This window comes from Mus pahari, chromosome 7, assembly GCF_900095145.1.
Source record: "Mus pahari chromosome 7, PAHARI_EIJ_v1.1, whole genome shotgun sequence".
NCBI classification, from domain to species: Eukaryota; Metazoa; Chordata; class Mammalia; order Rodentia; family Muridae; genus Mus; species Mus pahari.
Genome location: NC_034596.1, coordinates 109,892,867 through 109,905,939, shown reverse-complemented (window position 1 = coordinate 109,905,939; position 13,073 = coordinate 109,892,867). Strand labels below are relative to the sequence as shown.

General features: G+C 41.5%; 1 protein-coding gene and 1 pseudogene across 5 annotated transcripts in view; one reads left to right on the top strand and one right to left on the bottom strand.

Annotated features, from left to right (window-relative positions):
- Nucleotides 1–13,073, bottom strand: part of Esyt2 (extended synaptotagmin 2) — a 98,975-nt gene that overhangs the window by 46,867 nt on the left and 39,035 nt on the right. For all 5 annotated transcript variants that reach the window (XM_021202012.1, XM_029540579.1, XM_029540580.1 and 2 more), the window contains exons 4-6: nt 11,783–11,859; nt 7,066–7,138; nt 6,771–6,860 (exon numbers count right to left, since the gene is read on the bottom strand). In XM_021202012.1, the coding sequence (XP_021057671.1) occupies nt 6,771–6,860; nt 7,066–7,138; nt 11,783–11,859 (240 nt within the window). The remainder of the gene's footprint in view (nt 1–6,770; nt 6,861–7,065; nt 7,139–11,782; nt 11,860–13,073) is intronic.
- On the top strand, nt 1,616–2,426 carry LOC110324628 (annotated as a pseudogene).

Genomic DNA, 13,073 nt, shown 5'->3' with positions numbered 1-13,073 from the left:
AAACACAGAAGTGGATGCTCACAGTCAGCTATTGGATGGAACACAGGGCCCCCAATTGAGGAGCTAGAGAAAGTACCCAAAGAGCTTAAGGGGTCTTCAACCCTACAGGTGGAACAACAATATGAACTAACCAGCATCCCCCAGAGCTCATGTCTCTAGCTGCATATGGAGCAGAAGATGGCCTAGTCAGCCATCATTGGGAAGAGAGGCCCCTTGGTCTTGAAAACTTTATATGCCCCAGTACAGGGGAACGCCAGGGCTAAGAAGTGGGAGTGGGTGGGTAGGGGAGTAGGGGCGGGGGAGGGCATAGGGAACTTTCAGGATAGCATTTGAAATGTAAATAAAGAAAATATCTAATAAAAAAAAAGATAAAAAGAAAGAAAGAAATTCCTCTCCAGCTGGGCGTGGTGACACACACCTTTAATCCCAGTGCTCAGGAGGCAGAGGCAGGCAGATTTCTGAGTTCGAGGCCAGGCTGGTCTACAAAGTGAGTTCTAGGACAGCCAGGGCTATGCAGAGAAACCCTGTCTCAAAAAACCAAAAAAGAAAAGAATTTCCTCTCCTTCTTTAACATTGCCTTTACTTAAAATATGTTAAGTTCTGGGATTCTAGCCCAGTAAGGTTCAAGTTCTTATTATAACTCTAAACGGAAGATTTACTTGACAAAGAAACCCCCTTCACTTGGCTGAAATCAGTCTCCAAAGAAAATCACATGGAGCAAGCCTCAGTTGCTCTGTGGAGGACTTCTGGAAAAGACCTGCTTTTATAACTTGTTCTTTTGGGGTTAACTGAAGACTCTGAAAACACCTTGGGAACAAAAGTTCCTGAAGAGTGGCTGGAGAGATGGTTCAGCAGTTAAGAGCATTGACTGTTCTTTCAGAGGTCCTGAGTTCAATTCCCAGCAACCACATGGTGGCTCACAACCATCTGTAATGGGATCTGATGCCTTCTTCTGGTGTGTCTGAAGACAGCTACAGTGTACTTGTCATATATATTAAAAAATAAATAAAAACCTTTAAAAAAGAAAAAAAAACAGTTCCTGAAGAGGTGCATGTCTCACTCTGCCCCTTCTGTAAGTCTTAGTAATGGTAAGAACACTCTTGATTATAGAGCTAGCATGGTCCAGGACCAGGATCTAATTATAATTCACTTTGGGCTACCTTTAGCTTCCTTAATAGTCACTCATTGCCCACCTCTGTGTCTGACTTTACATCTTTGTGACTCACAGGGAAAACCTTTTAGAATGTATTAGAGACCACTAGCGTTCACCAGCCAGACAGCTAAGAGTATCATCAGACAGTGTATGAGACCTATAGCAGAGATCGCACTACTTTGCTTTCATCTGCCTAATATTTCCACCTGAAAAGTGCTTTGATTTATGACTTTGTTCTGTTACTATAAAAACTTCCTCAAACTGTTACCACATTTGGAACATGAAATTGGGGGAAACATAAATCTGTGTTCCCAGGCCAAGGACAGTCATAGTTGATGCCAAAATAAACTATCTTTTATACCCTTTGAAATAATAGATGTGGAGGGGAGCAGTCGCTGGTTGTAGGGGTGGCTGGGTCGGCATGGCAGCTCCAGGGGCCAGCATTCGTGGGGGACCCTGCGGATGGATACCTTATACATGGGCTATGTGCTGGACAAGAACTCCCCCGTGTATCTAGGCCCCGACAGACACTCCAGCCTCGGCCTGGGACCTCCGACCTACGTACCCTCGACCCCAGTCCCAGGCCCGGTGCCCGCGCAGTACCCCGACTTTGCGAGTTACACACATGTGGAGCAGGCGCCTGCGCCCCCTCGGACCTGGGCTGTGTTCTTCCCTGTGCCCAAGGATGACTGGGTAGCTGCCTATGGCCCGGGCCCCGCGCCCTCCCCCCTCCCCCCCCCCGTCACCAGCCCCCTCTGGACTATAGCCCGGTGCCCGTGGCTCCCGGGCCTGGTCATGGCATCCTGGTGCAGTCCCTTGGGGGTCCGGACGCACAGTCCTAGACAGGAGCGCAAAGGCAGACACCCTATGAATGGACGCAGGACAGCGGTGGCTACAGGCAGCAGTAGCAGCTGAAAGACTCTAAGAATCGGACAGAGGACAAGTACCGTGTGGTCCACACAGACCACCAACACCTAGAGCTGGAAAGGGAGTTTAACTACAGCTACATCAGCATCCGGAGCAAGTGAGAGATGGCTACTAACTTGGAGCTCATGGAGTGGCAGGTAAGGATCTGGTTCCAGAACTGCAGGGCCAAGGAGTGCAAAGTAAACAAGAAGAAACAACAGCAGCAGCCCATGCCTCCCACACTGCCCCTGCCCCTGGTTGGCACCCCACACCATCAGGGCCACCCCTAGGTAGTCTATGTCCCACCAATGCCAGCCTTCTGGGCAACCCCTCCCCAGTGCCAGTCAAGGAGGAGTTTCTACCCTAGCCCCTTCTAGCCTGGGGTCCAGGGATCTAGGGACTTGAATGTTGGGCAGCTGGCTTTGCTAGGGCCCAAGGAGCCTGTTCTGAGTTCTATCCCTGCTGCTGACCTTTGGGGTCACTGTGGACAAACTGGGCTTTGTGATAAGCCTGTTGGACAAGCTCTTGTTTCCTAGGCCACAGGGTGATGGGGAGGCCCAATGAGAAGTCTCAATCACCTGGGGACTTCTCAAGATTCAGAGGGCTCAACGAGCTGTCAATACAAAGTTGAGGCTCTGCATTCTCCTCCAAGGGTTCCAGAGTGAGTGAGAGGGAAGGCTGTTGTATGGACTAGACTGGCCCTGGAGAGGTGTCCGTGTTGAAAGAAAGTGATACACAGGAGTCGAGATTTCCATGTGAAGCACAAGCATGTTATCTGTCCCACCTGTCTCCTTCTCCAACCTCGACTTCACCTGCCTTAGCACCCCAGCCTGGAGGTAGCCACAAAGCCAACAGGACTGGGCATGAGGTAGAGGCTGGGCAATTGACCACTGCTTTTGAGACAGAACTTGTCCCCTCCTTAGCATCCAGGAAGGCCTGTGGAAAGGAAGGCTATCAGGGTAGACTATGAGTCTACCTACCTGCTCATGCCTACCTTCCCACAGGCTGCCCATCACACCCAGGGAGCCCCCAGACCATTGGGGAGCTCACAGCTGTACAGGGGAATCCCTTGGATGCAGCTTCAGGGGATGTTTTTCCCTTTTAAACAATTTATAAAAAGCATACATGGCATTAAAGGAATTTTTTTAAACGTTAAAAAAAAGGAGATATGGTTTTGCACTGATACAAATATTCTTTAGGCATATCCAAAATCTACCTTAGATTGAGTTCTACATGTGCACATGTACATATATGTGTAGGCTAGAGATTAACACTGGGTGTCTTCCTCTATTGCTCTTCACTTTTAAGACAATGTCTCCCGAAAAACAGAGTTAACCAACTTTCTAGACCAGCTTTCTCCCCAGCTGGGCAGTGAGCCCTGGGAAAATTCCTGTCATTATGCCCAACCCCCAGCAATGGGTTTATACACACATGCTACAATACCTAGGGTTTTGACACAGGTTCTGCATTTAGGATCAGGTCCTTGAAATGTGCAACAGACACTGATTAAGCTATCTCCCTACAGCTCCTTTTGGTTATCAGAACTTTCTTTTTATTTCCAAGGACTCAAAATCTATTGCCTGACACACAGCAGACAAGGACTCTACCACTGGGTCCATCCTATCTGTTATCAGAATATTTATCAATACTTTTTCCCTTACCCTAGCATCATTCTCACTTTAGAACCTCAATAAAATGCTAACCTATATTTAGTTCTTTAAAAATGTAAAGGTTTAGCCAGGCATGGTGGTGCACGCCTTTAATCCCAGCACTTGGGAGGCAGAGGCAGGCAAATTTTTGAGTTCGAGGCCAGCCTGGTCTACAGAGTGAGTTCCAGGACAGCCAGGGCTACACAGAGAAACCCTGTCTCGAAAAACAAAACAAACAAACAAACAAAAAAGTAAAGGTTTACTATGTGCTTTTAAGAGCCTAGACATTCAATTGTGAGTTAGGGTATAGTGTCACTCCTCTGTCACAGACAGGGGACTGGAACTTAGAGAAATGGCACAGAAAGACAAGGAGTAGAGATCAGGCAGTGTGAACCTGTTGCTGAGACCCCACACTGCGGTGCTCCCTGTCTCCAAACCCTACCACCAATATTCCACTTGGGACATATTCCACTTGGGACATATTCCACTTGGGACTGTCCACTTGGCTTCAAACTTCATCATGTCAAGAATTTTCAGGGGTCACTCCACAAGTACCACATTATCAAAACTAACTAAACAAACTAGAAGGCAGAAAATAAGAAACTGTTTTATACAAGTCTCTGGCACTTGTTTCTGAATCATCTGGGCAGAAAACAAAAACAAAAACAAAAAAACATTAACACTAAAAAGCCCTTCTGGTTGTATTTTTCACCAGACTCAGGAAGAATTATTTGGCAGTGGACAGCAGTAAGTTCTCATATTTTCCAGCTGAAAGTAACTGAAGAAAATTCCCTTCCCTCTAAAGCATGCTCAGTGGCTTTATTCACCATATAAGGAAAAGGGTGACTGAACATTCCAACTTCATCCTTTTCTTCTAGGCATTGCAACACCCGTTGCAATACCCGTTGGGAGTTAATGCTGCAAACGTATTTTACAAGTGCCTTCATCTGTGGAAGAACAAAACTTTTAAAGAGCACAGAGTCCTGAGGAAGGTTAGAGGTCTTGATTTAGTTTTCTAAGTGATAGGATTTTTATATTAAGAATATTTCCAAAGACAGATAAAGTTTTTAGCTACTTATTAAAGAACATTTTAGTTTGTTTGTTTGTTTATTTTTCGAGACAGGGTTTCTCTGTATAGCCCTGGATGTCCTGGAACTCACTTTGTAGACCAGGCTGGCCTCGAACTCAGAAATCTGCCTGCCTCCGCCTCCCAAGCGCTGGAATTAAAGGCATGTGCCATCACAGCCCAGCTAAAGAACATTTTAAATATGCACTAATAGAGTCAGTTTTTACATAAACTGCTTTCTTAAAAAAACTGGTAGGAGAAAAAAAAGATGTATTTTAAATCTTTTATAGATTTATTTCTCAAAATTTTAATACAGTAAAAGTTAATGTATTCCTTGATAGCATTTGGAAGTGTAATGTACACTACCTACTTGAACACATTAAAGTAAGAAAGAGAAGGCAATGCTGCTGAAGGCAGAGTGCGACCTCCTGCACAGAGCACTGCCCGTGCTGCACTTGGTCTGGCCTAGGTATACCATCTTTTTAAAACCAAGTAACAATTTTGAATGTGTCTTCTGAGCCAAATTATGCATTTAAATTACACATGATGTTAGTAGTGCCTCCCCAGGAAACTTGCCAAGGATCATAAGCAGTATCCCTCCAAAGAAGCAGCTCATCCAGACTCCCTGGACTCTGCGAAGACATGTGTCCTTCACTTTAACACTAATGGCCTCTGCTGTAAAACTTTCAAACTACAGTGGGTACTTGTCCTGGAAGACAGAATCTTTCCAGAAGTAAGTGACACAAAATGGCTCAAGATAGAATTCTGGAGAAAAGGAAAAAAAAAGAAACGTGGAGGGCACAGTTACGACTGCTTCCAAGGGCAGTGAGTCCCTGTGGTTGGAACTTGGGATGCACAGTTAGGCAGTGGAGAAATGTGGCCAGAATGAGAGAGCTTAGGCTTTGAGTGCAGCAGAGAGCTTGCCTACCTAGCATGCCCAAAGCCCTGCCTTCAACTCTCAGCATTTAAAAAAAAAAAAAAAAAAAAAAGGAAGGAAGGAAGAAAGAAAAAAGCAGGCACTGAAGGTAGGTACTAGTCATTGGCTGCAGGACTCAGGTAAGGGTAAGAAATAGCTTTGCTTTCCTGTTTTCATTCTAATAATGTTTAACAAGTATAAAGCATTTACAACAATAATGAAAAGAAATACAATCTAAAAATATGAATTGACAACATCATGCTTGGCCAAGTATTAAAAGACCAATAAAAATTACATTTAAAAGCACAACACACGGGGCTAGCAAGATGGCTCAGTGGTTAAGAGCACCAACTGTTCTTCCAAAGGTCCTGAGTTCAAATCCTAGTCAACCATATGGTGGCTCGCAACCATCCATAACGAAATTTGATGCCCTCTTCTGGAGTGTCTGAAGACAGCTACAGTGTACTTACATATAATAAATAAATAAATCTTAAAAAAAAAAAAAAGCAGCACAACACACAGAACTGTACATGTAGTTCATCAAATACTGCCCCCAATCCCCACCGATCCCCGATCTCAGGAGGGGAGTCAGAGGGAGATTTACAGACATGGCATTACCTTAAAGTGTTTAGGGATATAAAATCTGTACCAGACTAATCTGGGTCTAGGCCAAAGCTCTAACACTTAATTGTTGTGTGACTTATATGAATAGACCTCTTAATGTCAGTTCCTAGTCAGTACAAGGAAACAATATTTAGCTTTAGAAGTATGAGGATTAAATAAGCAAATGGTATAAAATCATACTTAGTAACAAGCCAAATGTATCTTCAACTTACTTAGCTAAAAATGATTTTCCTAACTTCCACAAACAAACATTTTTATATTCAGGAAAGACCACTGTTTATCAAGAGATAAAGCCCTCACTTAGGGCATACAGAAGTTAAAGACTCAGGAACCATGCATCAGATAGGGAAGAGTTAAGGGCAGAATGTTGTTCCTCCACTCTGTCCTTCTGTGTATCCATGTTACTGCCAAGAGAGGAAAGATAAACATGACATCATGAAATAAATGCTTACTTACTGGTTTCCTGAGGAAGAAGATGGACAAAGCTCCAACTAAAGGCATGTCTCCAATCAGGGGCTCCAGGATCACCCGCATTGTCCCATGGATCTGAACTCAGACAAGAAACCACAAGTCAGAGAACACAGCTCTTCAAAGTCACTTGGTGACTTTTAAGCACATGGCTTTACACTTTATTCAACTACAACCACAAATAGAAAATTACTTCAAATACCTTCCTAGCTAATAAAAACTCCACAGCTTTCTTTCTGAATACAGCCTAGAAAATGCTAAAATGAAAATTTGAAAAACTTACCTGAATACTTTTCACACCAGCTCTACAAAAATATCTTTTGATCTCCAAATCAATCTCACAGTTTCCTACAAAACTAGCACAGAAAAATTCTGCATTACATAAAGTGAGTGGAATTAATCATCCTCTTAGCTATCTATTAAGATTAGACATTGCAAAGCACATAATCAGACAAAATGATGGTAAAACAGACATACTCACACTGTAGGCAAAGCCAATTGAGAATGTAGCCAACAGCACAAGATTATTCTCTTACTCTGGGCTTTACGGACAGTGCTGTCAGGCTCAACACTGCTGTATCACCTGTGATGAATACTGTGCATATTGCTCTTACTTTTGCTACAGGTAAAAATCTTAAATAAATTTAGATACCCAACACATGGGAGGCTGAAGGACTACCAGTTTAAGGTAAGTCTAGACTAAACAGTGTGATACCCTGTCTCAAAAATAAATAAATAAATAAATAAATAAATAAATAAATAAATAAATAAGTTAAAAAAATGGATGAGGAGGAAGCTCAGTTGGTAGACTAGCACAGAAGAGGCTCTGGGTTAACACAGTCTTACACAAATCAGGCATGAAGGATACACTGGATTCTTAGCACTCAAAGGAATAACCATCCTTATCTACACAGAGAGCTCTGATCCTATCTCAAAAACCAAAAATTTTAAAAGCACATAAACATGTACTTTCCAAGAAAAATATGAATAACAATGTGTTATTTCTGAAGCATTCCTTAGATGGAAGGTGTTTCTATGTGTATAAAAAAACCTTTGTTTAAAACACAACAAAGGTTATTTTGGCAACAGTAGATCTCACCACCTTTTTCCTTAGTTACAAAAATCCTCATTCGGATGCTAAAGGGTATTATGGTGCAAAAAGGTTAAAAACAGCTTATTTTGAACCTTCACTTTATTCAGAGATTAACTTCAAACACAAATGTAAAACAAATGCTTCTTTACTATGATAATGCAAAACAGGCATTTATTTCCAACATAAACATGAAACCCTAAACGCATTCCACATGGCATGGAGTGGGATTTCATTTGTCTTAGCTGAGATTACTATTGCTATGATGAAACACCGTGACCAAAAAGCAAGTTGGGGAGGAAAGGATTTATTTCCTTCACAATTCCATATAACAGTTCATCAAAGGCAGTGAGAGCAGGACCTCAATCGAGGCAGGAACCTGGAGGCAGGAGCTGAAGCAGAGGCCATGGAGGACGCTGCTCACTGGCTTGGTCTCATGGCTTGCTCAGCCTGCTTTCTTATGGAACCTAAGACCACCACCCTGGGGATGGCAATACACATAATGAGCTGGGCCCTTGCAGATCAACGACTAATTAAGAAAATGTTCTACAGGCCTGCATATACAGTCCTGATCTTATAGAAGTTGTTTCTCAATTGGGGTTCCCTGCTTACAAATGATTCTAGCCTGTGTCAAACTGATAAACAACTGCCAGCACAACCCCTATCCTGTTTCTTGGAGGTAGGGTAATCATAAACCTATTCATGCAAGTCTGGGGAATTTAATGAAAAATGATCAGGAAGGGTCTAAGCCAGTGGATCTCAACCTTCTTAATACTGAAACTCCTTAATACATTCCCTCATGTTGGGGTGGCTCCAACCATAAAATTATTTTCATTACTACTTCATCACTATTGAGCAATCTCAGTTCCTAAGGCCATAAGAAATATTTGTTTTCCAATGGTCATGACCCACAGGTTGAGATCTGCTGGTCTAAGTACACGAACAAAATTATTCTCTATCTTGCTGCTAAATTCACCAATAACCTGTTATAAAACTAAAATGAATGGAAACCTACAACTGACAGGGGTGAGGAGGTGGGGGACATCTCCAGACACCTGGAATAAGAGAGGTGCCCAAGAATCAATAGGAGTGACCTTACCCGTGATTCACTACAGTGGGGATATGAAACCTGAAGAGGCCACCTCCTACAGCCAGACAGGAACCCCAGGGAAACAACAGACACACAAACCCACCCAAAAAACTTTTGATCCAAAATTTATCCTGTTACAAGTAATGCAGGCACAGAGGAGGGAGCAGAGACTGAGTGAATGAGACTACCCCATAGGCAGGCACCAATCCTTAACACTATTAATGATACTCTGTTATGCTTGCAGACAGTAGCATGTTGTCCTCTGAGAGGCTCCATCCAGCAGCTAACTCAGACAGATACAGACACCCACAGCCAAATAGTGAATGGAGCTTGGGGATTCTTAAGGAAGAACAGGAAGAAGGATTGCAAGTCTCAAAGGGGATAGGAACTCCAAGGCAAGACCAACAGAGTAAACTAACTTGGACCCTTGGGGCTCTCAGAGTCTGAACCACCAAAGAATATGCATGGGCTGGACCTAGGCTTCCCTGCTCATAGGTAGCTGATGTGCAGTTGACCTTCATGTGTATCCTAAACCGTTGGAACAGAGGATATCCCAAAAGTTGTTGCCTGCACGTGGGATATATTCTATTACCTGGGCTTCCTTGTGGAAGAGGAAGTGCCTAGCCTCACAGAGAATTGAAGTGCCAGGGGGAGATACCCTGGGGGGTTCCCACCCGCCCAGAGAAGGGGAGGAGAAAGGCAGTGATCAGGATATAAAGTAAATAAGTAAAATAAATAAAAGAAAAACTGTTATAATTTTTTTAAAAAAATTCCTTATAAACAAACATAAAGCCTAACACACAAGTTTTCTTTCTTTCCTAATTCTTATCTTTTTCTCTATCTTGTTGCCAGTGTAGTTGAGGTTTTTGTCTAAAGCACACAATAGAGCAGAGCACTTGTACTAGTCAAGCTGCTTCATTAACTGAGATCCATTAAAGGAGTTACTCAAATAATGTACTTAGGGACTGGTGAGATGGCGCAGCAGGTAAGAGCACCCATCTGCTCTTCCAAAGGTCCTGAGTTCAAATCCCAGCAACTCACAACCATCCATAACGAGATCTGGCGTCCTCTTCTGGAGTGTCTGAAGACAGCTACAGTGTACTTACATATAATAAATAAATAAATCTTTAAAAAATAAAAAATAATGTACTTAATGCTAAAACAATGAATGAACACAAGGTGTCTTTCCCCATGGAGCTCGCCATCCACCTCACAACAGGCCTTCAGGGGTACAGCCTAACCTAAGACACAGGTGACCACTGTGGAGCTCCTATCCAGGCCTGCTGACAAGCCTTCCAGAGCACGGGTAACAGAAGACACACAAGTGTACCTCCTCTTCTATTCTGCTGATGACAATGATGTTTACACAGGTATCAAATATCTTAAAAATGAAGACTTTCCCATAGTAAAGACATTGAACATTTCTTTCTAAAATAAAAGTAACTGGTAAAAAGTCTATACAATTATTAATATTAGTGTATTTTTGAAATTTAAAAATGATAAAAAAATTATTCTTAGTCTAGCCTCAGAAAAGAGGATTGAACCACTAGTAGCCATCTGCTTTGTTTTTACTCTGAAAGACTTTCACTGATGTCTAGGGCTCACTACTTTGGACTAGGCTGGCTGGCCACAGCATCTGAGATCCTCTCGTCTGTCTCTGCTTTCTCCATCCTGGGACTACTAATGCACCACCATGCTCATTTCCTTAGTGGGGGTGGGGACTGAACAAAGCAACCATTTTACCAGTCACCTATCTATCTATTGTGTTACAAGTGAGATTGTCTTCACTTCCTTTCAGGACTTTCTGCTGTTGATGTACAGAAATGCAATTGATGTAACCGCGTTTTGCTACTTTGCTGAATTCATTTTAGTTTTAAGAGGTTTGTTTGGTTGGCTTGTTTGTTTTAAAAGACAAACAAACTTTTCTGACTCTGTAGCACTGGCTGGCTAGGAACTGGAATGTAGTCCAGTCACCTCCAAAGTGCTGGCATTAAATGCCATCACACCTAGCTTTAAAACTTTCTGTGATTTTTTCCCCCTGCAAGGTCTAATTATTTGTAAACACTACTTTTCAATTAGGATTCCTAGGTTGAACTTCTTTTTATTAAAACCATGTAAGAATTCTGAACTTTGTTAAACGCACATTCTGTATTAACAGAGATAACCACGAAGGTTCCCTACTATAACACCACTTCCTTCTTAAAATAAAGTAGTGTATTTTACAGATTGGTTTTCATATCTGAATCACATTTGTATTCTGGGAATAAATTCTACTTGTTGATGGCATATAATCTATGCTACTTGATTCAACTTGCTAATATTCTGTTGTAGTTTTATATTAAGGTTCATAAGAATTATTTATTATAGTTTTCTTATAGAGTTTATAATTTCCTTTAATCAATACATTTTTAGAAATTTATTTTATTTTATGTGTATAGGTGTTTTGCCTGCACATATGTCTGTGTACCTGGCATGTGCCCATGGAGGCCAGAAAAGGGCACTGGATTCCCTGGGGCTGGAGTTACAGATGTTGTGAGCTGCTATGTGCATGCCAGGAATCAAACCCAGGTTGTCTGGAAGAGTAGTAGCAAGTGCTCTTAATGACGGAGACAGCTCTCCAGCCACATTACATTTAATGAATGATGGTTATCTAGACTGTTAGCAACTCAAAGGCTGTTAACATGTAGACCTGGAAGAATTTAGTCAAATCACAATGAAGAAAAGCCAAGACATTTATTTTACCCTTCATCTTATACATATTGCTAAGTGAATACTATGTGTCAGTAGCCATGGCAAAATATAACACAAATAAAAACTTACCTAATCTGAAGGTCCAGAATAATTTGTCTTTTGTCTACATTTTCAGTATAAACCTTAACACCATTGACTCTCAGGGGCTGAAACAAGAAATAGCTTAATTTAAAACAGAAAATGGCTTAAAAGCAAACAAACCTAACAATAAAGCAATAGACATGATAAGGACAAGTTAAGCACTAGACTATAAGTATAATTCTGGTTTTATAACCCAGTTTAAAATGACAATTTATTTAGCTCTTATTCTTAGTTTTCAATCTGTGAGATATAAATAATAGTAGCATCCATGTGAGGTGAGGACTCAGTAACATGGGCAGTGCTGTGTTAGTACATGTAATAAATATATTTGCTTTTACTATGAAGTCCCCTTTGCCTTATCTCTTTTGATTTAATCTGATCCTTTTCTTCTACTCTATCCTTACTAATACTTCCCATTATTTTAAATTTATGTTTTACAAGTTTTCTGCTTCAATTTCCCCCCAAATTGAACTTTATTTATTTATTTATTTATTTATTTATTGTATGTGAGCATAGTGTAGCTGTCTTCAGACACCCCAGAAGAGGGCATCAGATCCCATTACAGATGGTTGTGAGCCACCATGTGGTTGCTGGGAATTGAACTCAGGACCTCTGGAAGAACAGTCAGTGTTCTTAACCTCTGAGCCATCTCTCCAGCTCAAAAATTGGACTTCTAAGTAGATAAAAAAGAGAAGGTATAGTTGAATGTGGTACTGCAAGCCTATAACCACAACATTTAAGCTGAAACATAGGACTGCCAGTTCAAGGTCAGTCTAGGCTAAAAAGTGAGACTCTTGTCTCAAAAGAATACTTAATATACGGTAAAGATAATTCAGTATGCAACCACAAAAGACAGATCATAAAATACGTTGGTTGTTGGTTTTTTTTTTTTTTTTAATTAAGACTTATTTTTCTTATGTGCATGTTGGGGCCATAAGAGAATGTCAGATCTTATGAGTTGGATCTATAGGTGACAATAAACTAGCTGTTATGGGTTCTAGGAATCAAACCTGGATCCTCTAGAGGATCTGAACCACTGAAAGATCTCCCTAGTCTACAAGCTGTATTGAAAGACAAGCCTGAATCCAACAACAAAAGGACATCAAGGGGATACAAATTGGTAAGGAAGAAGTCAAAATATCATTATTTGCAGATGATATGATGGTATACATAAGTGATCCTAAAAAGTCCATCAGAGAACTCCTAAACCTGATAAACAGCTTCAGTGCTGTAGCTGGATATAAAATTAACTCAAACAAATCAGTGGCCTTCCTCTACA